The 26832-nt window shown below is 44.0% G+C and overlaps 10 protein-coding genes across 10 annotated transcripts; 7 read left to right on the forward strand and 3 right to left on the reverse strand.

The window, feature by feature from the left end:
• Positions 1–315: 315 nt before the first annotated feature.
• Positions 316–1693, forward strand: BYT42DRAFT_634697 (uncharacterized protein; the record flags this gene model as incomplete). The annotated part of the gene is made up of 7 exons (XM_051572482.1): positions 316–426; positions 477–577; positions 660–760; positions 863–927; positions 989–1097; positions 1213–1427; positions 1490–1693. The coding sequence occupies 7 exons, from the start codon at positions 316–318 to the stop codon at positions 1691–1693; spliced, it is 906 nt and encodes a 301-aa protein (XP_051424734.1).
• Positions 1694–2054: 361 nt separating this feature from the next.
• Positions 2055–3855, forward strand: BYT42DRAFT_305903 (uncharacterized protein). The gene is made up of 8 exons (XM_051562942.1): positions 2055–2265; positions 2321–2398; positions 2460–2557; positions 2625–3088; positions 3152–3261; positions 3315–3397; positions 3454–3673; positions 3747–3855. The coding sequence occupies exons 1-8, from the start codon at positions 2219–2221 to the stop codon at positions 3808–3810; spliced, it is 1164 nt and encodes a 387-aa protein (XP_051424735.1). The 5' UTR covers positions 2055–2218; the 3' UTR covers positions 3811–3855.
• On the forward strand, positions 3736–5170 carry BYT42DRAFT_305854 (uncharacterized protein). The gene is made up of 4 exons (XM_051562941.1): positions 3736–3806; positions 3866–4012; positions 4080–4183; positions 4270–5170. Exons 2-4 carry the CDS (start codon positions 3867–3869, stop codon positions 4896–4898), a joined length of 879 nt encoding a protein of 292 aa, XP_051424736.1. The 5' UTR covers positions 3736–3806; position 3866; the 3' UTR covers positions 4899–5170.
• Positions 5008–5697, reverse strand: BYT42DRAFT_545337 (zinc-finger domain-containing protein; the record flags this gene model as incomplete). Its single annotated transcript, XM_051565807.1, has 5 exons — positions 5008–5048; positions 5125–5155; positions 5240–5280; positions 5348–5429; positions 5491–5697. 5 exons carry the CDS (start codon positions 5695–5697, stop codon positions 5008–5010), a joined length of 402 nt encoding a protein of 133 aa, XP_051424737.1.
• Positions 5698–7843: 2146 nt separating this feature from the next.
• On the forward strand, positions 7844–9846 carry BYT42DRAFT_566562 (fructose-bisphosphate aldolase, class II). Its single transcript, XM_051567995.1, has 5 exons — positions 7844–8061; positions 8160–8208; positions 8339–8489; positions 8578–8665; positions 8814–9846. The coding sequence occupies exons 1-5, from the start codon at positions 7992–7994 to the stop codon at positions 9530–9532; spliced, it is 1077 nt and encodes a 358-aa protein (XP_051424738.1). The 5' UTR covers positions 7844–7991; the 3' UTR covers positions 9533–9846.
• A 265-nt stretch (positions 9847–10111) lies between these two features.
• On the forward strand, positions 10112–12769 carry BYT42DRAFT_566566 (alpha-L-fucosidase-domain-containing protein). The gene is made up of 4 exons (XM_051567996.1): positions 10112–11185; positions 11247–11686; positions 11750–12101; positions 12160–12769. The coding sequence occupies exons 1-4, from the start codon at positions 10185–10187 to the stop codon at positions 12698–12700; spliced, it is 2334 nt and encodes a 777-aa protein (XP_051424739.1). The 5' UTR covers positions 10112–10184; the 3' UTR covers positions 12701–12769.
• A 2098-nt stretch (positions 12770–14867) lies between these two features.
• BYT42DRAFT_306016 (uncharacterized protein) lies at positions 14868–16978 on the reverse strand. The gene is made up of 2 exons (XM_051562943.1): positions 15932–16978; positions 14868–15850 (listed from the first exon to the last, which is right to left on the reverse strand). The coding sequence occupies exons 1-2, from the start codon at positions 16601–16603 to the stop codon at positions 14960–14962; spliced, it is 1563 nt and encodes a 520-aa protein (XP_051424740.1). The 5' UTR covers positions 16604–16978; the 3' UTR covers positions 14868–14959.
• Positions 16979–17500: 522 nt separating this feature from the next.
• On the forward strand, positions 17501–20851 carry BYT42DRAFT_634708 (rab-GTPase-TBC domain-containing protein; the record flags this gene model as incomplete). The annotated part of the gene is made up of 14 exons (XM_051572483.1): positions 17501–17696; positions 17789–17947; positions 18040–18120; positions 18189–18541; positions 18610–18793; positions 18850–18922; positions 18995–19257; positions 19334–19572; positions 19631–19719; positions 19782–19934; positions 20010–20110; positions 20177–20440; positions 20511–20561; positions 20615–20851. The coding sequence occupies exons 1-14, from the start codon at positions 17661–17663 to the stop codon at positions 20849–20851; spliced, it is 2283 nt and encodes a 760-aa protein (XP_051424741.1). The 5' UTR covers positions 17501–17660.
• Positions 20852–21080: 229 nt separating this feature from the next.
• BYT42DRAFT_306037 (snare associated Golgi protein-domain-containing protein) lies at positions 21081–22296 on the forward strand. The gene is made up of 5 exons (XM_051562944.1): positions 21081–21293; positions 21371–21538; positions 21601–21631; positions 21689–21791; positions 21857–22296. Exons 1-5 carry the CDS (start codon positions 21197–21199, stop codon positions 22193–22195), a joined length of 738 nt encoding a protein of 245 aa, XP_051424742.1. The 5' UTR covers positions 21081–21196; the 3' UTR covers positions 22196–22296.
• Positions 22297–22396: 100 nt separating this feature from the next.
• BYT42DRAFT_593282 (mate-domain-containing protein) lies at positions 22397–26271 on the reverse strand (the record flags this gene model as incomplete). The annotated part of the gene is made up of 4 exons (XM_051570688.1): positions 22397–22678; positions 22992–24260; positions 24345–24464; positions 26209–26271. The coding sequence occupies 4 exons, from the start codon at positions 26269–26271 to the stop codon at positions 22397–22399; spliced, it is 1734 nt and encodes a 577-aa protein (XP_051424743.1).
• Positions 26272–26832: the final 561 nt, after the last annotated feature.

The following is a 26832-nucleotide window of genomic DNA, read 5'->3' on the forward strand; positions in this document are numbered from 1 at the left end:
CGAGATCGGATCATCCAACCATCGTGGGGAACGATGTTATCGCGGCCGTGTCTGAATATGGTAAATTGGTGTTTTGGACAATTCGATCCTTTGAGACAGCAGATCAAAAGCCAGGCAAACGGTTTGAGACGCTTGCAGAGGTAAAAATGTTATGTACCTCGATTCTATGGACATGTAAGGATACTGATGTGCTGTTTGCTTCCACAGGTCATGTTGGAAAAGCCCGGCTTGGAATACACAAAGATCGGGAAAAAGCTCGCTGTTGATCCTTAGTAAGCCGTGCGAACAATTAACCGATGCATTTGATTTTTGACCATGAGTTTTGCTAGCTCGCGTGCTCTTGCTGTTGCATCGTATCAAGATCGCTTTGACATTTTCATTCTGAATCAACGTGCATCACGAACATCCTTTGATCCGTTTGTCGGGGTATGAAATGATATCCATGAACGAGAACCACAGCATTCAACGCATAATAGATGGGCTCAGTTACTGAAGAAGGCATCTTGTGGCATATGGAATTCTTACACACCGAACATGCCACTCCAGATCGTATTGTACTGTGTACAGTTGTTTATAAGTAAGCTTTTTTTTTTCTTTGGCTTAGGCCGGTGTAGTGGTCCCTGTTTGAGACGATATGGATGTTGACAATATGTGGCTAGTGATATTGAACGGCTTTGTCGCGTGATTGTATACATTATTGACGCATCCAACCCTGACGATGTAATTGTCCGACGCATCGGACGACTTCCTCTTGAAAGAAGTAAGAAATCACCGCATGATCCCAACTTGTCTCGAAATAGACCGAATAATTGAAAAACTCTATCCGGGCGGTAATGTTCTAAGCTATTTTTTTTTTCAATAGATACCCCGCTACCTGTGTTATTGATTCCTCTCGCTTTCAAACCGGAAACAATGTTGTTGGTGACGGTATGAGAAATAATCCGCAGCATCAATTGAAGTGTTATGGCTCATTTTTTTTTGTGGCCAGGAACAATACATCTCTGTCTTCAATACAGACGATGTCGCGAGTGGCAACGTCCACTATCCCACTAGCTTGATACCACGTCCTTTTGGTGAGCTCGATTGTAAGTTCCGTGGTCTTGCCAAATTTTCGGCAGTGCATTAAAATTGGGGTTATAGGTCCTTTGATTACCTCTTTTGCTTTGCTTCCGGAACCGCAAGAACATTTGATATACCTTGGTTCTGCTGAAGGACAGATGTTTCGCGTAGATCTTTCGGATCTGGATGACATTAGCTGGGAATGGTTTGCTGGTAGCAATCCCATAGGACAAGCGATGTGCGCGTTGGGAACGATCCAAATGATGGATGATGACAATGTTATCCCGGCCGATGTTTTATTCTATGTCGGGGAAAGTGCAGACAGTCAAGTGATTGCGGTAGGCTGTTCGACAACTCGTGATTTTTCCGTCGATATGAGAAAAAGCTCGCCTGACACACAACGTCTTAGATCGCTCAATATGGAACTCAGACCCCGTTTCCTGAGCCGATTATCATGCAGACGATGACCAACCGAGCTCCCTTGAGTAATGCAACCATTGCTCCAAGTATGGAAGGTGCGCAGGACGCACTCATTGCTTGCTCGGGTCAACACGGTGGTGGATCGCTGAGTTTTATCACCAACGGCATCTCGGCCGACTTGATTGAACCGTTCGACAGCGGGTGTCGAGGGTAGGTGCTAAAGAAAAGGGGTTCAGTAAAACGGAGAAATCACTCATATTGAAGATGGAAAGGATTACTCAGATGTGGGGATTTCCAATATCGCCAAACACAGATCGTAACGGCAAATCGTACCTGCTGCTAATGTCCGGACTTTACACCAAAGCACTCTCTTTCAAAGGTGGGTGCGCAACGACAATTCACGGCGACTAAAGAAGCTCATCTCTTTTATTTTTCGGAAGCCGGATATATTCGGGATTGTGAGCATGAGCTCTGGATTCAGCATGGTCAAAAAACACTTTTTGCCGATATTATCAACATACACGATCACAAGGTCCTTTGCCAGATATGCCCTGGAAGCATCCGATGGATCCTTGTGGAAAATCATGTATCGGAAAACGAGCCCTGCAATGGCAACCTGCTTCTGGAGTGGAAACCGCAAACAATCAATAGCGGTTTTGATGACCGATCTATTCTATTTGGCACAGCCTACCACACATTCGATCACAGTTTCCAGGTGGCTCTTTGTCTTCGTAGAGGCATGCGAAATGAACTATGTGTCTTTGACGTCGAGTTTGACATGCATCAGTAAGCACAATGAAGCGGATGTCAGCGGTTTGGAATCGACTCACTTTGTCTGTAGTGGCTCTTTACATATGCACCCGGTTGCTCAGATAGTCCTAGAGGAAGAGCCCAGTTACCTAGGTTACCTTAACTGCTGGTAAATGCTCCATCTAGAGCTGCTTCTAAGTGCATAAGTTAACTCTTTCACTGTCCGTTAGCGAATCTTCTGTTATTGCCGTCGGAACATTTACCGCTACTTTGTATCTGTATACATTACATAAACAACAACTCCGAGCGCCAAAAGTGATTGCTTATGGTAATATTACACATCGAATGCGCAGTATTATGTCGTGATCCTAACACTAAAGATGGATTAGATGCAGCCGACGGTCCTCTTTCCATACCCCAATCGGCAGCTGTCATTGGGAACGGTGATATTTCTTACTTCTTGCTTGGCTTGCGTGAAGGGACATTACTCGCTTTCAAATGGCATAACAATGAAAAGGTGCCGCTATTCAATGATCCGCCGCTTCGGTATCATCTTGGCGCCTTACCAGTTCGGTTAACGTCGGCTTCAGTACCTTCGTCCGTCTATGCATTATCAGAATATGTATGGCGAATAGATGTCGGTTCACAGGATGAACTGGTCATGTCCTTGGTTTTGCTGCCGAAACCCCGCAATATGATTGATGCAATCACTGTTATACCTCACGTCACAGCCCACCCAAGAGACCACGGCATCGGTACCAATGAAGATCATCTATTCCTCTCCACCCGAAACGAAATTTCTATTTATAAACTTGGTCAGACAAGGCAACTGCATAGTCGAAAACTAACCATCAATGAGGTAATGCAAAGTTGTTTCCAAGGGTATGTCCGTTTGCCACAGCTCACTTTCCCACATATTTAGACACCACGAAAAGTTGTATATAACGAATCTCTCCAACACGCCGTGCTCATGAGTACGAGCAGTACAACTACCGAATATAAACCTCTACTGCGAATCGTTGACTTGGCTAGGTAAACTAGTGAAAAATGGTTACTGTGGGCATGAACTGAAGGCGTAAATATAGTGGCCTACCGACGACTTGTCGCAAACCGCATAATCTTTTGACGGATAATATCAATCCAGACGACACAGTGCTGTGCATGAAAGGTTGGTAGAGTTGAAGTATGATCACATTTTTTTGCGTGCCTAACTTGGATACATAGAATGGTCTGTTCATCGCAACCACAAAATATATAACTACCTGTGCATGGGCATGAGTCGATCAAAAGGGAATCAGAGTTTTGGTGATGGACGAAAATTACCATCCACGCAAGAAGGCACCTTGTTAATTTATCGAATCATGGTCGATCGTACTTTCCGGCTCGTGTGGATGGAGTCAAATTTACCTGGCGCGGTTCACGCTGTCTGTCCCCATCCTTCAGGGTAAATGTTGCCTTGTCAAGGCTTCATTAGCATGTAATGCCGGCCCACAGAGTGACTGACGGTCATGATGTAGGCTTTTGTTTTCTTCAGGTTCTTTGTTACATTTATTTCGTCTGGATCCGGCGCAGGGAAGGTGAAATACAGATAAGAATAACATGCGTCCAATCATGAGCTCAACTCTTTATGTCGTAGAATGGTTCAAGTAGCAAGCAAACGTCTGCGGTTCCTCATCACGGCAATTCATGTGACAGGCGATCGTATCTGCGTCGCTTCACATACAGATTCCATTTCATTTTATCATTTTGACCCTGACTCAGGAAAGATTGAATTCCGCAAAAGGTGAGAAGCATTTTTGTTTTTCAGCCTTTCAGTTCTTGAACATGCACTAATTAGGAACACCTGTTAGCGATACGGTATCACGGACAATCCGCCACACCATGCTGTTAAACGGCGGTATGGCCGTGGGCTCCTGCATGTCTGGTGGTCTTGTTGGCCTCTATGATGATCCAGGTGTGTATTCATCCCCTTTAAAGGGGTGTTCTGCTGCCCTCTTCCTCAAACGTTAGTGTCGTTAACCTATGCTGCTTGGTTTATAGACGATAAATCGTTTGAACATCGTCTTCAGCGATTGTTTTCATTCCATTATCCCGATCTTCTGACCCAACCAATGCTGAGCACATTAAGTGCACAACGATATACAGGCTCGGAGAGAAAACTGCTCCGAAAACATTTATTGCCATGGACGGCAATCACAGAAAAAGATATCCAAAAGGCGAGCGAGGAACCGCTTCTACCGATCGTCTGTTGCAGCTTGGCGGGCGGCGTTATCCAAATTCATCGACTCGATGCATCACTCTATGCTTTGCTGTTGGCACTGCAAGAACGTCTCATAGCCTCTGAAGTGCCTTTACTGCTTGGTTCATCAAAAGACTTCAAAGAATGGTACTGCCAATTGTCTCACGGAGAAACGAATACGATCCATGGCGATCTTTTGGTTTCCTTTTTCCGACTATCAGCCTCGGAGCAGAATCAGTTACTATCGGCAAAAGACGATTCAATTGACTTAATCGAGGCAGTACGAACATTTTTGGCGACTATGGGGCCCGAGGGTGAGTTGGTGAAACCTCTGGGTGATTTTGAATCATGGGCAACAGTACCAATGACTGTTGCAGATGCTATTACGGTCTATGAAAAAATCATCCTGGAACTGGAGAATAATACGTGATACTTGGGCTACTGAAAAGATTAAATATTGTAAACATCATTTTGTTGCATGGAAACGGTAGATGTCGTCTGATTGTTTCTTTGTTTTATTTGATTTTTTAATCAAGGGTCTAGTGGTGATGGTCATCGGTCTTTTGGAATCGGATGCCGCCTACAGATAGAATCAATATCAGTGTCAATTGTTCATCGTCTTTTTTTGTTCTCGCTGTTTTGTTGGTAAAACTTACAGTAGCCGCATGCATGAGCACCGGGTTTATCCTAACAATAAGAGAAACAGAAAAAAAACACACGTCAGTTGCCCCAGATATGATTATTCACCGAATCAAAGCGATTATGCCATACCAAATTGATGTAAACTTTAGGGTGACCGAGAGCACCTCCTCCTATAACATATTTTATGAATAACATATAGTTTCATATTGGTAATAAAACAAGTAACGATTGGCTTACCACCGTCACAAGACGCAATGCGTTTGGACACCATGCGAACAGGTTCTTCGGCAATGAGTTCGATAGCAGCCATGGGGTTGGGCTAAAGAATTTGTTCAATAACGTGATGTTCGTTTGACCACGTCAAGTACGAGCGGATTTACCTGTGTGAGAAGATCAGTCTGTTCAAAACGAGGACCCGACATGGCTTGGTCCTTGGGACGTTGAGAACGAGCCCAAGTGGTGGCACGGTTGGGCGATTGTTCAGCATTGACGGCAACAGTCTTTGCTGTAGGCATCAAAGTGGTTGTGTAAGCAGCTTTAGCGTACGTGGATCGCACACGAGCGACCGCCAAGATGTTGCGAAGCATTGCAAGCGAAATATGGAGTGAGGGGGATTGGAACTTAAAACCGCTTTCTGGATAAGCCCAACAACCAAAATAAAATGTTCACATTACTATTGACTGCTTTCTGCTGAAGGGCCCGCCAAAAAATAAAAAGGTGATGTCATCGTTCTGATTTTTTTTCATGTCCCGAATACTGTATAGTCAAGGAACCACGGCGTTGGATTATGGGCTGCAACGCCCGCCATGCTAAGGAAATGCATCGTTGTTCAAACGGTCATTTCCCTTGTAGGGTAAAATTATGAACGCTTCACACAGGTGTGGGCAATAAGGTTTCCAACTTGGGACTCTTTTTTGATTAGCATTATCTTGACCACGTATATTGAAGCGAAGATCTACATTACAAACTCAAATGAAATGAAGCCAGTTATTTTTGTATAAATTCTTCTGCAATTAAAACTTTTGAGACATAAAACTATCGTAAACAGACCGATTGTCTGGAGAACTCCTGCCAAGAACTGTTAAATATCTTGCAACAAAATTTGCGGGATTGTTGCCCTGGAGTTGCTAGGATATTCGTGTTTTTACTCGGTGGGACCATACAAAAGAATGCCACATCCTATTGTTTTGATCCAATTGCTGCTTGCTTATTCGTAGTTGTATCTTGTTCATATCGGTATTAATGAAGAGCGCGTTGCAAATATGATATAGGCAAACTATGGTACTGTTTCTACATTGGTACTTACGGGGCATATGACGATGGCTGCTCTTCACAAATTGACACATTTTCAACGGCACACTTGTAAACGGTATTGCTCGTAGCCGTTGTAATGACCATGGTCATGCCGTTCGTTGGTCTGCACCGCGAGTCGAAGTGATACGATGACGGATTCGGGGCGTACAAGAATGTACGGCTTCTTTTTGCTTCGATTCCTTTTAAAGCTGTTTGGCCTTTCGAACACGCTGATACTGTCATCATAACGATGTCATCTTTCGGGCCTGGAGGACCACCCATATGCGCAAAATACTGGCCATTGCCGGTCAGAAATACATGTACTCTGTAATAACATGCCAAAGTTTTTTTTTTATCTATACTTCCTAGTTCTATTATTCGACGCATTCTAGACAGCAATCCTAATTCTATTATTTGACGCATTCTAGACAAGCAGGCAAACTATAATGCTAAATAGGATCCAACGATCCCGGTTACAAAGTAGTCATTCATTTCTTCACATGCGTTATTGTAAACTGCTTCCCCTGCAAATGTTCAACACAACATAATCAGTCAAAGCCTATGACTTTTATAGGGCAAGCTACAAGAAGAACTGGAAAAGCAAAGGCATTACCAGGACCAATCGCTCCGCTTGTGGGAATTATAAAGTACGAACGACGTGACACGCGAATGCACCAAGCGATATAATAAGTCCACCTCTTATTCTTGGGGTCGTTTTTATTCTTTTTTCTTGTTTCAGAATTGCATTCATTACCAAAAAAGAAAGCTTTGGTAATCTTGGGTTTCCCGTTGCTCACTTCGGTTTCCTGATTACTTTACGAAATGAATTTTAGTATGATATTCTACCTTTTTGAATAGGATAATACGTTTTTAAGTACACAGCTTTCACTGCAAGCAAAATAAAGCGTAGGGAAGCGTCGATGTGTTGCTAGTAAAAGCGGCTTTCGTGTTAGGTTGCACAAAGTCTGGGTGATGTTATGTTTTTTAAAAATGACCACTTCAGTATAGTGGGACGATGTCTTTTCCTGCAGAGCTGAGAGTGGTTACTGCCACAATGAACGCATTGTGGTGCGGGGAAAGACTGATCTTCTTACTAGAGTAGGACTACTTTTTCCCCCGCGGTTCCCCCTGGTTCTTTCTAGACCTCTCTGTGTGTCACTATCATATGAATGGGAGGATTTTTGCGGAGAAGGTCGGGTTCTGTTATTGAAAATGATTTTCCTTGAATGAACCGCGAATGAGCCAACTCACGGTACTTGATCCGATTGTCGTGCCGGCTCACACCAAGCAAATTGAGGAACACACTTCCATTTGGCATGGGTGTTGTCGTATCGATTCAACGCTGAGTTGAATGTCCGCCTAGCGTGGAGTAGCCTGCATGTTCAACCGAAAAAAAAAAAAAAAGTTTCCCAGGCTACGGTCGGGATCTACTTGTTCCCCAAAGCGAAGTAAAATCGGAATGATGCGACAAAACTGAGGGTTGACCGCTCTTTTTTTCAGGGACACTTAAAAGGCGCACGATTGCGTTCTTTCTGAGTTTTTTTTTGTTTTTCTACCTTTCTTCAACTTATCTCTTTTTTAATCAAACATGGGTATCCTCGACATTGTTCCCGCTGGCGTCCTCACTGGTGACAACGTCCGCAAGCTTTTCAGCTATGGTAAGTACCCGTCCTCCGCATATATGTCAGAACGTCTACGTTAGATGACTATGCATATTCATTGGGGTTACTTCTTCTTTCCATGTTTCTCTGATTAGCTCGCGAACACAAGTTTGCTATTCCTGCCATCAACTGCACTTCCACAAGGTAACTGTCGTGTGTGGGGGTTAAAGCGGCGATTAGATATCTCCGCTTGTTCTCCACGTCCCCCCCCCCCCGTTCATTTCGGGTGCCTGGGTTTTTTTCAGTTTCAACTAAAACATGATAAATTGTGCAGCACTGTCAACGCTGCTCTTGAAGCCGCTCGTGACATCAAGTCTCCCATCATTATCCAGTTCTCCAACGGTGGTGCCGCCTACTTTGCTGGTAAAGGTTTGAGCAACAAGAACCAGGAAGCTTCCGTCATTGGTGCTGTCGCTGGTGCCCAGGTACGTTTGTCAGAGATGCTTTAATACTTGCCTACCGACGCGAAACTCACCATCGATAAATCATTTCATTTTGATTTCGGTTCCATAGTACGTCCGTGCTGTTGCCAAGGCCTACGGTATTCCTGTTGTTGTCCACTCTGACCACTGTGCCAAGAAGCTTCTTCCTTGGTTCGATGGTAAATATCTGTGTTTCATCTACATCCAAGTCTTTGGAGTAGTCACGTTTTTATTTTTATTTTTGGGGATGGCCGGGGAGCAGAAAGATTATTGGACGGGGGACATTGGCGAAACAAAGGTGACTCATGCAACTTGACGTAATCATAGGTATGCTCGCTGCCGATGAGGAATACTACAAGGCCAACGGTGAACCTTTGTTCTCCTCTCACATGTTGGATCTTTCCGAAGAGACCAAGGACGAAAACATCGAAATCTGTCTTACTTACTTGAAGCGTATGGCGGCTATCGGTTGCTGGCTCGAAATGGAAATCGGTATCACCGGTGGTGAGGAAGATGGTGTGAACAACGAAAACGTTGAAAACTCTGCTTTATACACTCAGCCCGAGGATATCTGGGATATCTACAAGGCTTTCTCCGAAGTCACTGACTTGTTCTCCATTGCTGCCGGCTTTGGTAACGTCCACGGTGTGTACGCTCCTGGTAACGTCAAGCTTCACCCCGAGCTCTTGGGTAAGCACCAGGCTTACGTCGTCGAGCAGCTCAAGTGCGATAACCCCAAGCCCGTCTACTTTGTCTTCCACGGTGGTTCCGGCTCGACTGAGGAGGAAATCGCTGAAGCCGTTCGCAACGGTGTTGTGAAGATGAACGTCGATACCGACACCCAATGGGCTTACTGGTGCGGTTTGAGAGACTTCTACAAGGCCAAGCAAGACTACTTGCAAACCCAGGTCGGTAACCCCGAAGGTGCCAACAAGCCTAATAAGAAGTACTACGATCCCCGTGTGTTCATCCGCGAAGCCGAAAAGACCATGATTGAACGTGTCAAGCGTGCTTGCAAGGACTTGCACAACGTCGACGTCTTGTAAATGCTTTGTCGCCATTTCTTACCCCATGTTAAATTTCTTTGTTTACCTCTTTAAACTTTCCATCTGACTCTTTTTTATACATACTATTCTCGATCGTTTTTTCCATTCAATTCAAAACACATGGCTTTGGTCATGAACCCATCGATGTCATGGAGGCAATCGAAGAAAAAATCAAAAATACTACCTTGGTTGTATTTTGTCATTTTCAATGAATATCAAATAATACAGTACGAACATTGAGACTCTATATTTCTTTTGATGTTCAAGGCATTGCATAAGGGTGCGAATTCTCTAAAAGGCAAAAATAAGAGACACTGTAAATGCGGATGAACTGGTGGAGCGAAAAAGCACATAAAAAAAGAGATAGACTTCTAAGGGGGAACTTTCCTTTCCCATTTTGGTTTTTCAGCTGATATGCATGGCATTCCCCCACAGTAAAGGCTGCACCATCCTGCATCAATGGAAACACCTGCATGTAGCCAACAACACGGCAACAGGAGCAGAGGAGAGCTAGCGTATTATCATATTTGGATAGATAAATAATGAAATAACACAAAATTCAAAAACTTGCCTTTGACACGATCTCTCACTTTTTTCTTTATCGATTTTATTTTCTTATTTTTACTCCATCACCTTGATTCCGGTCTTACCCATGAAGCGTTGGCTGATTTTATGGCTTCCGCTCCAACTCTTACTCAAGGTTGAAGGTTTACCGACAAAATCTGTGCTCGTCGATGCACAGCGGTCATCATCATTTTACCACCTCAACCTTGACGCATATTATAATAACAAAGGGTTCGGAACAGGTGCAGATCTAGATGGTCGCGGATCGTACATTACTGCGACCGAGCACTTGAATAATACGGCGTCGAGCAATCTTGTACAATACAAGACAGCATTTGGGAATGCCGCTGACAACGTCAAAGCAAATGGTCAAACTATTCAATTTCCTACAAAGGAGATATTGGGAGCACTTTACATGCTGGTGACAGCAACAGTGGGTCCCATGGCCACTCATGTGACGGTGACCTATGCGGATGGTTCTACCGATTCTACGGCGCTGGATGTACCTGACTGGCGAGCGCCTGATGTTGGCTTTTTGGATCGTATCACGGTGGTTTCTGCCAAAGATAACCGCAACGATGCCATCGCTTTATTTTCTATTCCTGTCCTTGTCGACCCTAGACGCGGTCCGGCTATTTCCATGTCGCTGCCGCCATCCGTCAGTTCATCTTCCGATACAACGTTGCACGTCTTTGGCATCACCGCCTATCAAGCAACACAATCAGGCTTGCTGGTTACGTTTGCTAAAGCGACTTCTTGCTTCCTAGAAACCAACACCATGCAAGGGCCACCTCATCCACTGGTCAATATTGAACTCCATAACACTGGAAAATTGTGGGCGAACCATATCCGAGTTCGAATATTTGGAAATGGCATTACCTCTACAGAAGAGACTGTCTTGACCAGTCTGGCGCCAGGTCACCGTCAATTGGTAGATGTAGCCATCGACTGCCCGCACTGCCCTGATATTTTAACACCCGTTCCAGTGACAGTTGAAGTTGAGAGTGTGAATGATCATCGTCAAGTGGTAAAAACATCGGTTTCTCTCGTTTTGAATTTAGCAACGCAGAGCTTTAATAAAATGGAAAGGTATAGTAGTCAAATTCTTGGAGCCACAAAATTCTTATCTCTACAATGGATGATGTGGTAGGTCGTTACAACGTCATTGTTCGCCTCGCTGGCTTCAAAGGGCAAAGTTTGGTATCTTTATCCACTGGGGTGTATACAGCGTGCCAGCATGGGCGCCCACGGGAAAAGAATACGCCGAGTGGTACTGGTGGCAGATGAATCATGTCAATGATCCAACCCATCAATATCATCGCGAGCATTACGGTGAAAATTTCGCCTATGACGATTTTATCCAACAGTGGAATACAACTTTATTCAATCCTCGACACTGGCTTGATTTGATCAGCGCATCAAATGCTCGATATTATGTGTTTACCACGAAACATCATGATGGCATTGCTTTATTCAATACATCCCTCACCGATCGTTCAACCGTCGCTTTGGGACCACGCCGTGATTTTGTGAACGAGCTGCTTTCTGTATCCAAGAGCGACTATCCCGGATTAAGGCGGGGATTATATTGTAAGTTTGATATGCTATGGTGGCGACAAGGATGGTGCAACACTAACAGATGGAATGCCATAGTTTCACTTCCCGAATGGTATCATCCAAAGTACCAAGACGATTCATTAGGATGGCATGGTCCTCCGTACAATCCATACACGAACAAGCCCATACCTTATACCGGTTATGCAGCCGTCCAGGATTTTGTGAATGAGCTGCAAGTACCGCAAATCAGAGAACTTATCCACCAATATGAGCCTGATATTATGTGGTGTGATATTGGCGGTATCAACAACTCGACAGAATGGCAAGCAGAGTACTACAATCAAGCCAGAGCACACGGTCGAGAAGTGGGTGTCAACGATCGTTGCGGCAATTCAGTTTCGGATTTCCAAACGGTTGAATATAAAAAATTGGATTACGTTCCAGCGAGGTAATATTCAACCTTTAAACTAATTTATCACCAAACAAGTTACTAAAGGGTATTGTAGGTTATGGGAGGCCACCCGAGGAATTGATCCGTATTCGTTTGGATTTAATCGAGCCACGACCGATGAGCAGTACGCCAGTGTAACGAGTCTGATTCAGGAACTCGTCGATACGGTAGCAAAAGGGGGAAACTTTTTACTAAATATCGGTCCCGAAGCTTCAGGTGATATTCCACGTCCTATGCAGAGTCGATTGCAAGCCATTGGTCTATGGCTAAACACAGTGGAGAAAAGCATCTTTGACGCGGAACCGTACTGGGTACAAAAAGAGGAATCGTCATCATCGCTTCGTTTCACCATAGCACGGGATGGCCTGAGCATGTACATTTTTGCCTTTGATGCGCCATCCGCTTCTCAGTTGGTTGTTACCACTCCTATTGCTGTGCTTGATACGCAAGAAAACACGGTGATCCAATTGATGAACTCGCAACAACCGGTCACTTGGCATATCGACGAAAAAGCATCACTTGTCATTGATGTAACAAATATTAATTTTGATCCAAACCATCATGTCTGGGTATTTCAGATAACGAGGCATCTATAATTGGAACCAAAAAGGCATCCGAACCAAGCTAAAATCACTTCATCATAATTTCTTTCATCTTCGATTTCCTTCTTGTATCATATTTTTTTTTTTTTTTTTTTTTTCACCTGTTGCCGTCGAAAAATATTCATAAATAAAAAATCACATTGCCATTGACATTTAGAAATGATTGAGCTAGTTTCTCGGTAACAGATCATAGTTCGCCAGAAATAACTAGTCAGCAGTGCCTACCATGTGTGTAGCCTTGTGCATCAGAACTATGGAGTAGCTTGTGCATCGGCAACTATAAAAACCAGATCCAGATCCAGCATAAGCGGTTTTCGATTTTAGCCATCATCGATGACTTTGGAAGCCAGTCATATAGGTCAAGCCATATTTTCAACGAGTAGCTTGCGCGAACAGCGACTTGCACGTTACATTTACAATAAAATGCTGACTTGTTCGCCCGAGTTGAACAACTTCAAGGTCCTTGTTTCAAAGGGTCATTTTACGTGGTAACCACAGCAATCGATTGTTTCAATGGTATGCTCTCGCGGATAAGCATGAACTTTCTGCAAGTTGCCGTAACAACCTTCCGTTGTTTAGTTGACGAATAGCGCGTGCTTTTCGTCAAATCATTATTAAAGAAGGGATTTACTCAAGTTAAAGTGTTATTTTGTTCATGCACTCTGAGAAATTGCCAACTGCTCTATTCTTTTGGAATGGCGTAGCTGGTTTCGAGTTATGGACCATTACAGACCCCCACTCGTTGTCTCTATGCGGGAGAGAAGGAAATTAGCCCTTTTTTTTGCTGCTTCGAATGCCGGCGTAGAGTGTCACGCCGTGCTGACCCATCATCCTTAACGTTTCTTATTGGACGAAAACGTGACTGTGAGGGGGGGGGGGGGGGGCCGAAAATGAAAGGGGTATATAAAGGCGAATTCATGAACAGCATGTTGTACGGCGGCGGGGCTGATTCGTAACTGGGGCTAGCTTACTCGTAGACTTTTGTCTTCCCGCACCGGTTTGCTTATCCGTTCATCAGTTGGTCGGGTGTTGACCCTTGCGGGAGTAATGTACGGCAAGGTGGGCTCACCCCGGGGGAGTTCTTTTTCTTTTTCCATGTGGGTGTTCCTGGCACGCATGGTTTTACTTTTTGGTCTGCTTCGGCAGGAATCAAAAAGTAATTTTCTCAAGTGAATGAAAAAAAAAAAGAGACGAGAGAGAGTAAAAAGCTCGTCCCTTCACCTTATCCGCACCAGCTTTGGCTGTGTCGGTTGGGTCATAACTAGTTAGAGTATAATAGAATATAGTAGAGTAAAGTTAAGTAAAGTAAAGTAAAGTAAAACCATAACATAAATAAAAGCTTTGGTTTCTACCGCCCTTCACTGTGTCCAGCAATTTCTGCGTTGACCTTTCATGCACATTAAGTCACAGTGCTTGTTTAAACAAGCGTAAACGTAGAAAGACGTGAGCACGGAAGTGAGACATGAACATAAACGCATTGGCAAATGTGCTGCGCACTTTGGGTTCCTCTGGCCGTCAAAGAGAACCAACTCCAGCATACCGTCGATGGTGCTAATGAATTATTGCCTTTGATAATGGTACTCTTCGGTTTTCACCTTACGAGTTGTAGTTTGGGCCAGGAACTGCGACTGCGCCGTCATCGGTAAACCGTGATTTCTGGTCACTGAAATTGTTGATTGCTTAGTCTGTGGAACAAACATTTTACAATTCATAATGCCGTCGTTTCGATGTAGCCGTTAGTTCTCTTACTGACTCAAGGTTTCGATTACGAGCTCCTCTGTGAACGGGCCATTTTTAGAAGCTTTGCAAAATATGGGTAATAAAAGATGGCATGGGCATGTGTATCAACAGAAGGGCTTTGTTATGTAATATGAACAATTGTTTTTCACAGAAAAAAAAAGTGTCCAATTTTCTAATTCATGATGGCTGTTGGAAAATGGTATACAATGGCAGAAACAAAAAGATAGATAGACAGAAAGAGAATGTAACAAAATAAAAAGTGACAGGTCAAAATAATCGAGAACTGTTCCTGAAAAGCAAAAGCAGGTTTGCGTTTTGCATCCAAGCATAGTTCTCGATCAGACGACAAATGAAAAATAAAAGGACGTGATTATATACATCATGAAAATGCATGCTTATTGGCTGTCTAACCCAGTGCGTCGACCGTCTATGATTTCATCGACGATAGCATGTCGATACTGCTTAATGTAGTTCTATGATTTCTCATGAGAATCCATCCGTTGGCATTTGATGCTACCCGAGTAATGCACTTACTGAAAACGTGGAAGTTCGCGTCCCGATAAATCTTTCTGCCCACGCACATACAGTCGCATCCACGAACATGACCAGATGTTCGCTAAGATCTTTAAACGGGTCAAGGGGAGACCGGAGATTGAGTAGGGGTTCACGCCAATTATCGGAAAAATCGGCCATGAAGTAGGTGCATGGAAAAGCATCCAAGAGAGGCTGAAGGTCCTTATTGTCTCGGGGCGACGGCGCATCCGTGGCTACATAGAGAAGCATTTGATTCAATTGTCCACATGCCTCAAGACGATCAGATAAGGACAAGGCTCCAAGACGATCACGGATTCTTCGAGGCGCTTTGGGGAGAGGTTGATTGGCATGCAACAGTTTGTGTTCCTTTATCGCGGTCTTGTTGTTGGTGGCTCCGATGAGATCATCCAAAGTGGTTTCGTTTCCCTTCATGATATCCCAAATCTGATGCACAAATTCCGGAATTCGGTCTTTGAGTCCTTTTAGGAACACGCCGTCACCGGCACGAATGTGAGCCGCGACGAATCGCGGAGGATCAAAGTGACCGGTTGATTTTTCCTTCTTGCGCGCTTCATGTGGATCCAAGGGCATTAGCTCCTTTTCATTCTTATCGATGCTGTCGAGGAGCTGGCCAAGGATAAAGGCCGACGCGTCGGTAATAGCCGGATGTCGAAAGATCAATGCCTGCTGTATACGAAGGCGGTATTCCTCGCTGTCGCTGGAACTCAGCAAAAGACGATCGTATCCGAAAATGCCGTAAAAATGCAACAACCGCTCTCGAATACCCGATAATTCCTTGATGGAGACTTCTTGCTGATAACGTGGATTAGGAGGATGGCTAGTATCGTCTACAATATGCCATTGATAACGCTGCGATAAACAATAAACAAGTGATACAGGATATAACATGAATACTCAGATTATTCGTTCATTCAGTCAAAGGAGACTTACTGTCGAATCTTCCATCAGATAAAGATCGTCGTCATGCAAGTTTAGTTGCTTTTTTAATGAGCTCAGGGACATATCCTGTCGTTCTATAATGTTGATTCCGAGACCGCCTTCGTCTTCGCTCAATGATAACCGATTCAAATCCGTTGCCCAGCTCCAAGGTGTGATAACATATGTCGTAAAATTGTAGCAACCAAAGGCGGGTGGTTCGCCTTCCTGAAGTATCACGGGTTCGTAATATATTTCGTTTTGATTTTCGTCAAAGCATATGTCTTGAAAATGGGAATCGGTCATGTTGCTCAAGACTTCGTATAAGCCTGGGGCGGGAGACCAGCCGTTGGCGTAGCCCAAGAACATAGGCGGTACGATCAACGTACGGTTGAGATACTTTGCTAGTAGCGCGGCGTTGAGCAGTGTACTTCGTTGATTGGAAAAGCGGGAATACGGTAAGTAGGTCAGAAATTTCTCTTGATTTTCCAAAGCCGGCGTCGCCGAAGGTTCCGGATCCTTGACGGTGGTCGTTGTCGGTTCAGTCTCTTTGCGCAGGATGACGTCTGGAATGGAAAACGTGCGATGCTCATATGGAATGGCCTGAAATACCATGAACATTACAGACAAGAGAATGATGACCACCAGCACCGACCGTTTCCGCGAATTCTTGTTAAGGAACGACATTTTCAAGATTCCCACTGTCGGTCCGCTCCTTGTTGGACGTCGAAATGATAACACAGCACAAAGTAATGTTATAAAAATAAAGGAGTAACGTGTTGGTCCAGAAATTATTCAGCCGCAGAACTTAAGTCCTAGTTTTTTTTCTGCCACCGAAAAAAGGTTGAGATGATTTATGATTTGAAAGTAAGGAGGAAGTACGAACGCAAGCGTAGCTGGGCACGGCGGGAACTGCAATAGATTGTGTGACGATGTGAATAAGGAAAAAGAAGACAACCCGAACTCACGCGCAATATCCAAAGGAACAACAGAATAAGAAAGATAAAACAGAGGAAATGAAATAAGGCACCGATGATATGTAACAATCTAGAAAACTGGACACCTTAAGCGGAGATACAATAGACAAGTACGCGGTTTGTTTTCTGGCTTGTTTGTGCAACTCCAGCGATATTGCATTTTGAGACCTCTTCCACCGAACATGGGTGTACTCTCCATTTTCGCTGCAAACATTCAAATAGTAATGTCGCTAACTTTCTTTCGAGATTTCGTTTCGGTGCTATACAACGTGAAGGACAAATTTGTCGCCTCCCTCGAAAACCGGTTTGAATGACTCATTAGATCGGCTTGCTGGGTCCCGGCATGATGCTCTCTACAACATGATGGCTCTCTGCGTTCCTATGTCAAATATCGCTGCCTCAGTTGAAACATGCGTGAAGACTTCTACCGCTTTTCAGTATCGACAACATCAAACACCGCTTAAGTTAAGCCTAGATCTCCACATGGTTTCCTTTGCACAAAGTTAAAACAAATTAAAACAAGAGCATAAGAATGAATTTCAAGCATAACCGTTTCTGAAAAGAAAAAAAAATTATCCACAAAATGGGTCAGCCAATAACATCATCCCAGATTTATAGGTGGCAAAAAAGGCAAAATTCCTGCATATCCGTGACTGGTGCTTGGCTCGCAAGCCAAGAAAGCTGTTTCATTGCGGAAATGCTTCTTGCACTCTCTTTCGCTTTCTGCTTTGGTCACGAACTAAAAGTCCTTTCCCTTCTTATAAACAATGGGTGAAGGAAATACATCCGCAGATAGTTTCTCCGTAAGTTCAAGCCACAGATAAACCAAATTTATTTAAACCAACAAACCATCGACGGAAAACCCCGGCTAAAATTATCCTTGGCCTGCGCCTAGTTCGTTCACGACCCGCACGCTGCTCAAACTACAGCCACCGCTCCTCATGTCGACCGTGACATTCCAGTCAAACTGTTGTACTCGAAATCCAAAGTGTATGTGCATCCGTCTTCCAATGTCCAAGACTTCATTCCAGGCTATTTGTCGATAGTCGGAAAAGTAGGTGCATAATTTTTTTTTTTTTTTTTTTTTTTACCGCGCAGCTGCCGAACTGTAAAAAGTAGAGCCCAAGCTTATTCATCCTTTTGTAGGCATCACATGAATATCTTGTGGCCTGGACACCAGAAGCACTTATTCCAACGAAAGATTTGGAAGCATTTGTGCAAGTCAACGTCCACGCACCTGAGAATCTTGATGATTCTATGAATGGTATTTTTTTTCACTCGTACTGTGATTTTAGCAAGCAGCAAAAATTCAACCTTTCGATTTAGTTTCGACGGTGATGATACCCTCCGATAGCGATATCCCAGAAGTTTGCAATCTGTATGCGCTATCAATTTCTGTGCATGATATATCTTCATTTTTGATTACTGCACCTTCTATCAAACAATGGTATGGCAATATTGTGATCAATTTTAAAGATGGCCACTCGTCAGCACCTCTATGGTTCCATGATGATGAAAGCCGCAGCACGGTGCTTCAAAAAAAGACCCAAGGAGGAAAGTTTTCAGCTGATCCTCAGGATAAACAACAGCTACGCTGGGGTGGCGACGAGTTTATGGAACGGCTTTCCAAAATTCTACCTATTGCTCGGTATGTCATCTCCCATTGAATGTTCTCGTATTGTAGTCTTTCTTCTGATCAAATCTGCTATTTGGTAGCTCTTCCGAATCTTCCAATCTCTATATTGTATCAAAAGAGAAGGTCGAGGAATCGTTCGATGAGAAAAAACCGCTGGCGCCTCAAAGTGCAGACAAACCAACGGCAAGAGCCACCGCTTCCTCAGCTGGTCCTCATCGATCGCCTTCGGTGTTTGAATCGACACAAATGGATCCTTTTGTAGCGGTACGCGTTACACAGACCGTTTCATCAAAACAAAGCAATCTAATCAATCTCAATAGACACTGAAAGAAGCGAAATGGAATTTACTTGAAAAATTCTCTCGAGTGACCAAATTTTCTCGTGAAACTGCAGGTACTCGCTTTTGGACAATTTTGTATGGAGGGATTCCCGATGACTGATGCCTGTTGTACTTTTGCGTTTCAGCCAATATTCTCGGTCATCCGGCATCAAAATCATTTATGCCCCTACTGCCACCGGGGATGCAATCAATGGCCCATAACGAAACAGTACAAAAAACCATGGAAGACTACGATTCTGCTCGTATTTTCTTGGCAAAATGGGCGGCAGGACTGGCCGCTCAGTCGGAGCAGGCCACACCAGTGGAGCGACGATATCGAAATGTAGGCGTTTGGGGCCATGATGGTTGGGAAGAAAACACAGCACTTGGAGTTTTTGAAATCCTGAATGTGAGTAGGCAGTCTACTGAAAAATTTATTGACAGCGTAAAACATAACACATCTCTACTTTCCTCCACTTACATAGTCTGAGAATGATTTATCCATTCCAACACATACCCGAACACCACCTGTCACTGCGCAACAGTGGCGCTCATTTTTCGACGACGATGGTAAACTTACGGTAGGTTTACCCTACGTTCGCAAAGCCATCTTTTGCGGTGGCATGGTCCCGGAAATACGTAAAGATGCTTGGTTATTCCTGAACCATGTATTTCCCTGGGATTCCACATCAACCGAACGTCTCCAGATGCGAAAAGACAAAATGTAAATCTCTCTTGTTATTCATGAGAAAAGCCACCTTTTATTGATCATGCGCCTATAGTGCCACTTACGAATCCCTCAAAGCAAAATGGAAAAATAATGACAGTGTTCTGTCCAGCGCCAAATTTCAGGATCAAAAACATAGAATAGGTATGCATATGTGACATACAACGGAGATAAGAGAATCGTTGCCTAACCCACAAAATGGGTAGACAAGGATGTGCATCGTACGGACCGAACCGTTCCCTTCTACGAAAAAGACGACATCGCCACACCCGATCACGCGGTATACGCCACAACAAACGAGAATCTCGAAACGCTGAAGAATATTCTCTGCACCTATAACATTTACGAAACCGAATTGGGTAAACTTCGACAAGCCTGAAGAGTCGCTGAAAAAAGTTGAAACTTATGTGGAAAACGGGGTTTATTATAAATAGGTTATGTGCAAGGCATGTCGGATCTTTTATCGCCTCTCTATGCGGTGATTCAGGACGAGCCCATGTCGTTTTGGGCATTTGCAGGGTTCATGGAACGCACTGTAAGTGGAACGAAAAAAAAAAAGAACAGCGATGACATTCACTGGACAACTTACAAGGAAAACTAGAAGTCGAATTTTTATTTGGATCAATCCGGCATGCACAGCCAATTGTTAACCATGGATCTTCTCTTGCAATTTATGGATCCGATTCTGTACAAACACTTTCAGCGTACCGATAGCCAAAATCTATTCTTCTGTTTCCGGTGGTTATTGGTCTGGTTTAAGCGCGAATTCGAATGGGATGACGTGTTGACATTATGGGAAGTGTTGTGGACCGATCATCTATCGTCTCAATTCCATTTATTTGTTGCTTTGGCTATTTTAGATCAGGTAAGTCAATCAAAACACATATCATACAAAATGGATCAACTGACAGAGCCGGACGGTTGATATATTTTAGCATCGCGACGTGATCATTGATTACCTCCAAACATTTGATGAGATTCTAAAGGTACGGCATTCTGTTGACTGCAATTTTGAATAATCAGTTTAATTCGGCTTTAGTACATCAACGATTTATCAATGACAATGAACGTACAAGAAATATTGCAGAGAGCCGAAATCCTTTTCTACCAATTTCGGCAACGCGTAGAGGCAGTGGATAACAAACGTGGGCAATTGCGTTCAATTATGTCGAAAGAAGCGGTCGGGGACGAGCAGCAACGTAAAGACGCTCAGGCCGATCTTGAAAGATTACCAATAATCAATGACTTACTCCGCGAATTACTGGTAAAATCATGAACCCTTTGTGTACCTATATCTTAGTATATGACCTTATCAAGCTCTACAGTATTTATGATAACGATCATGACTATTAAAATTTTCCGGCATATCATAGTGTAGAAAAGGAACTATTGTTATGTGGTTAGTTTATTCCATTCTTGATCAAAGATAGAAAGTCAGAGCAAGAACTCTATTAAATGGTGTTTACCAAGGTCTGGTGATAGGATGAAAGCCGTCAAACATGGAACATCATAAAAAGTTGGTTGCAAAAGTATTTTCGCCAGTCGCCGTTCGAGTCACTGACTCTGAAAATTAATTGAACCGAAATTTTGGGCCATTTTTTCTCTCTTGCATTTGTTGCCCATGAAAGTACGCTCAAGGCTTGTTGGCGCTGCAGCTGCGGTTGTTGTTTGCAGCTTTCTGTTTATATTTTGTGTTTACCGCGCACAATTAATAGAATGTACGGTAGTGAAAAGAGGGAAAGCCGTAGCAAAAATCGACAAGCAACGTGACAGGAACGGCTCACCATGATTGTAGTTGTTCAAGATGGTGCAAGCACATTGCGCGAGAATTCATACAGTCGCTTTGGATTTGCTTTACTTATTACCCTCATGTCGATACCACCTATGCTCGGATTTACATTAACGACGACCAGCTGCGGATTCATTTACGGATTCCCTGACGGTATTCCTATTGCCGTAGGAGGTAACTCACTCGTTCGTCCTTGATTTCTATTCTCAGTCTATTAATCAACTTCACATATGCAGGTGCGTTTGTCGGCGCTTTGTGCTGTTACGGGTAACATCGTGAAACAGTATATAATGATTATGTGCGTATTGATATCGTCTTCTTTAGCCTGTTTCGATACGGGGATTTCGCACGATTTTTACGTCTGTCACCATCCAAGCAAGAAAAATATCAGACCATTCAGGAGGCCTTGAGTCAAGGCGGCATCAGCGTGAGTGACAACCAATCGCGGCATAACTACGGTTTTTGGGGTTCTCATTGAAGTTTCCGTTTCAGATGATTCTATTGATTCGTATGAGCCCTATTCCGTGGCAGTTCTCCAATTTATTGGTTTGTTTTGTGTCCAGCATCACGTTTACCCAGTATGCTGTTACCACCTTTATAGCCTCCTTTAAGATATGTCTCGATGTATGGCTGGGATCCCAGTTTGCCAACTTATCCGATCCAAATCTCCCTCCATCCGCTCGTCGTGTTGCTCTGGTCACCATGGTTGCGAGTATGGCTTTCTTGGGCGTCGTGGCTGTTTGGCTCTATCGATTGACTATGGCGAAAGCTCAGAAAATAACACGCGGTCAAAACTTGGCAAGAGACAGCATCATGCTTGAAAAAGTGTAATCATATATGCTTTATTCTTATCGAGCTGACTTATCATGGGTCAGGGATGAGTTTTCATTTTCTAGTTCCTTTTTAGGGTTCTGGAAGAACAATGTTTGGGAACTTTTGGCGGCAATTCTTACAAGTGCACTATATCAGTAACGTGCGCACGTTAGTTCTTCGCAATGCATGTACATAGAGGAATAAAAATGATTCTTTTTACTAATTTGATCTTACCACTCGTTTACCTCGCCAACCGCAACAATAGGGAAGGATCAGAATAGCAAATAAAAGCGTTTTGTTTGTGTATTCCATGCGAAGTTCGTGGTACTGTCCATTGCACGTCGGACCTAATGATTGTTCGATTTGATGTCGTTGTGCGATAAAAGGCGGGATGATCGGGTTGCCGTAGGCGTCATATCCTTGAACTCCACGTTGATTAGCCGGTGTACCACCTACAACACCCGGGTATCCGCTTGCAGGATTAGCTGTTGGCTGCTGTTGCTGTTGGGAGAACTGTGGTCCCGGTGATGCAGGCTGAGAGGGAGGACCTCCGTAAGCCGGTGGCATCGATGATCCCATCTGTTTATTATCAGCAGCAGGCATTGCAGTCGTCTGAGAAGGGGGTTGTTTCTCTGCCATAGCATGAATTCTTAGTAAACGAAAAACGATCAACTACGTAACGTTGAGCGGAAAACCAAGGTCAAATAAAAAAAAATGTCAAGAATAGGAAGGAAGTATTTTGGAAATGCTGGAAAAAATTGGTTTATGCAAACAAATGAAAATATAGTAAACAGGCAACACGTCATTCTAAGACATGCGTTTCCATGGCTTTGACACTCTCGCTGGTGCGATCTTCGGCTTTTCTTACTTCCTTCTGCCAATCTGTCGTGAGCACCACTGCCAAAGTCGCCACACAAGCCGCAATTAGAGACATGGCCAAAGCGGACCATAAGCCCAATAAACCCCACTGTGCGCGGAAACACAGATAGAAACCAATGGGAAGAGACGATAGATAATAAGCCCCGAGGTTGAACAGAGCACCAACGTGTTGCCGTCCTTGACCGTTCAGTACACCGTCCGCCACACCGGCAATATTATCAGCAAACACAAAGACAGCCACCAACGGAAGCGTTTTAGCTACGAGAGAAGTTACTTGCGCATCGCTGGTGAAAAGTCGAGCCCAGCTGTGCCGACACAGTGTCAACATGGAACTATTTATGGTAGCGATAATGACCGACAGGCCAATGGCGGTTTGGGCAGCGATTTTGGCCTGATACGGCTTTCCTGCACCAAGTAGATTGCCCACACGGTTAGCCGATGCGACACCCACACCGAATGCCAAGGTATACAGAGCCGTAATGGAGGTGAGTATGATACTCTGAGCTCCCAACGACGATGTGTCAATCCAACTGGCTCCTAGAGCGATAATCTCGTACGCCCACGATTCTGTACAAATAAGCAAAATGCCGGGAATAGCCAACTTGATCATGGGACCCCAAGCGTGCCAATCATAAGCGGCTCTAGTAGACCATTGCGGCCAAGCCTGATATCCGTCGTACTTGTAAATGTAGTAGATCAGTGCGATCACGGTGGCCCATTGGGCGAAACAGCTGGCAATGGGGGCACCAGCGAATCCAAGAGAGATGGACGGACTCCAGACGAACGAGTAACTCAAGATCAGATTCAACGGTGCGCCAATGAGCAGCAGTGTCATCGTGGGTGCTCGAAAGATGCCTTGGGCTTGCAGCATCTTTTTAAGAGCTTCGAACAAGGCAAAAGCGGGAGCGGCTAGAATCATCCAACGCACGTAAGTACTTGCTAAAGCCGCCACGGTAGGATCTTGTCGTAACAGCAAGAATACAGATTCAGAGTACCACCAAAGGATGGCGATAGGGATATATAACAGAGAGAGAAAGGCAAGACATCGTTGTACATGCAATCCCACAATCTTTTTGTCGTCAGAACTGGTAAACGATTGAGAGCACAGTGTATCGAGTGCCAAGGTGGCTCCGGTTGCCACGGATATCCCAGTAACGGTGACAAACATGCTTCCAAGTGAGGCCGCTGCCAACTCGTGAGGTCCCTACATACGGTATAGAATGAGTGAATCTGATAATTGGGCACCAGAAACTATCAGTTTGCATAGGGAGGGATTCAATTGACTTACCAAGTGACCAGCACTCACGACGCTCACGCTTTGCAAACTGTTCTGCAAAAGATAACTGAGCACCAGTGGCATGGCATTCTTCAAAAGCCATTTGAATTCATGTTTATGACCAGCTGTGACCTGCTTGTTTGGAAGAAGTAAGGCTATGCATTCGGATTGAACCATGATGGGATTTTTAGGGGTGATGAATGTAAATATTATGACAAGAAGTGATGAATGCAGATATAGTTTTGGCCATCAATTTGGTAACTAGGAAATTACAGTAATAAATGAATGCAGAGCAAGGAAGTGAAGATCGACGATTTAACCAATAACAAAGAAAAAAAAAATTTAGTAAAGATGTAGAGAAAAACCCCGCACCCAAAACGGAACAAAGCACAAGGAAAAAAAAAAAAAAAGGCCCATCGCGCCAAATCTGTCGCCGCTTGAAAGAGGAAAAGATCTTGTCCCAGACTGATCCGATGATCTATCTGTTTAGAAGAAGGGGGCTGCGCAGACTGACATACAAGCGCATGGCCAACTTGTATACTACTTCCCTAGTATTGTTATTTACCTTTTCGCATATAACATGTTATTAAAGAGTAGAGATGCTCAAGCTATTGTTCGTTGACCAAGCCATGGGCCACCAATCACGGAATCCCGATGAACTAACCGAAAGGGGCGTGCAAGCGATGGATTTATCGAAATAGGAAAGCATGCACTCCATTTCCTGTATGTGAATATCGGTCGGCTTCGGATCCTCGTGCAAACCATTATCAACCTACAGGATATAAGCCTGCAGCAGAATCTTGAACCAATCTACATCATCATTGAAGAAGGCCACGTTAGCGACGTGTATGCATTACGGCATTGTATTATTCACTTCAATAGCTTTTCTATTACATACACTATTGACACATGGTCCAACCACATCATAGGATGCTTGGGATAAAATGATAAAAGTTTATTTCCGCCGTTCCTCAATTGCCTATAGGTGCTGCCTATAATGCATGCAAATACATGGCAACCTGGACCGTTTGTTGTCAAATATCCTGAAAAAATCTCATTGCTTTTTAATAGCAAATAGTTTAAAGCCTGTCCTTTGTCTCTTTCGAACCTAGAACAGTAGAATCTTTTCATCTTGATGAATAAAGCATTTACGGCGAAAAGCGCCCAAAGTCGCCACTTGCAGTGGTATCAAAACCCAACTATCATCTAATACCATAACTGGAAAAAGCAATATGGCCATTCGGCGGATTCAATGTTTATGTTCCGGGAAGGACGGTTTTCAATGTGAGGGACAGTTATCATCCAATGTTATCTTATCTGAAAGCTTGTTATTCAGATCAGAGGACACACCGCTCAAAAGATTTTTTTTTTCTTCTTAATTATGTTTATGCCTTTTTATGGATCTGTGTACGATTTTTTTGTCACAGGCAAGGTTGGACATGATCTGAGCACAGAACACAAAGATCCTCGTTCTGCATAGTGTTGTCCCGGGTAAACACACTTTATTACCAATCATTGATTGCACAAGCAGATATGGATCGGCCCTTTGGACCGACACCAGATCCATCCAAACTAAATTTCCAGTTATGCTTGGTGCAAATCAAAGTATTGCCCACCACTTGACCCCAAGTGTTCAGATCGACGCCTTTATGTGGACAAAATCGGCTGCACTCGTAAACCTGGCCGTCAGTGGTTCGCACATGGATAAGGTTGGGGGAAACCGCCTTAATCGGGCGGCCCGTCCAAGTCTGTCGCACAGGGGGCTTGTTCTCCTTTGTCGCACCATCATCACTGCTCGAGCTGGAAGACGACGACGATGATGAAGATGACGAAGAGGTGTCACTCATGTTACCAGCTTCTCTTTTTGATTCACTACCGTCATCCTCTGAAAAAGAAACGGCCTTTTTTCTTTGGCCTTGATAGCGAGAAACTTGCTCATCTCGCGTCGTTTCCGCATCGATAGATCCATTACGTAACGTGTTGCGGATGGTTTCCGGATCCTGGCTGAGAACGTCGCCCACCATGGCTTCCGATGTTTTGGCAGAAATCTCTTCATGGTGCGCCATAGCTATTTCATCTTTCCCACCGGCTAAAACAGAAGGAAATACAGGTTCTCCCAGTTGCTTTTTTTTATGCTTTTGCTCTTTTTTTCTCTTCTTTTCTTCTTTCTTCTTGTCTTTATAGTCTATCAGCCAACAATTGAGCATGGGTACAGTTGCCTGGAAGTTGAACATGGATTGATTGATTACCTTGCACACCTGTACCACCAGTCTGGATGGACTTTTGTAAGATATCACGCACCAACGGCAACAGTTCAATGACCTTCAAAGTGAGCGCATATTAGCCCCACATAATTCGTTAGTTTGCATTGTCACACAGATCATTTACCGTCCAGCTATGACTTGACAATTCTCTAAGATCGCGAACCTATCACCAAGAGCACGAGCTGTCAGCATTTGCATATCCTTGTAGCCCAATAGTGCTCATGCTTACATAGTAC

The sequence above is a fragment of the Radiomyces spectabilis genome, assembly GCF_025331425.1.
Source record: "Radiomyces spectabilis strain NRRL 2753 chromosome Unknown BYT42scaffold_5, whole genome shotgun sequence".
NCBI classification, from domain to species: Eukaryota; Fungi; Mucoromycota; class Mucoromycetes; order Mucorales; family Radiomycetaceae; genus Radiomyces; species Radiomyces spectabilis.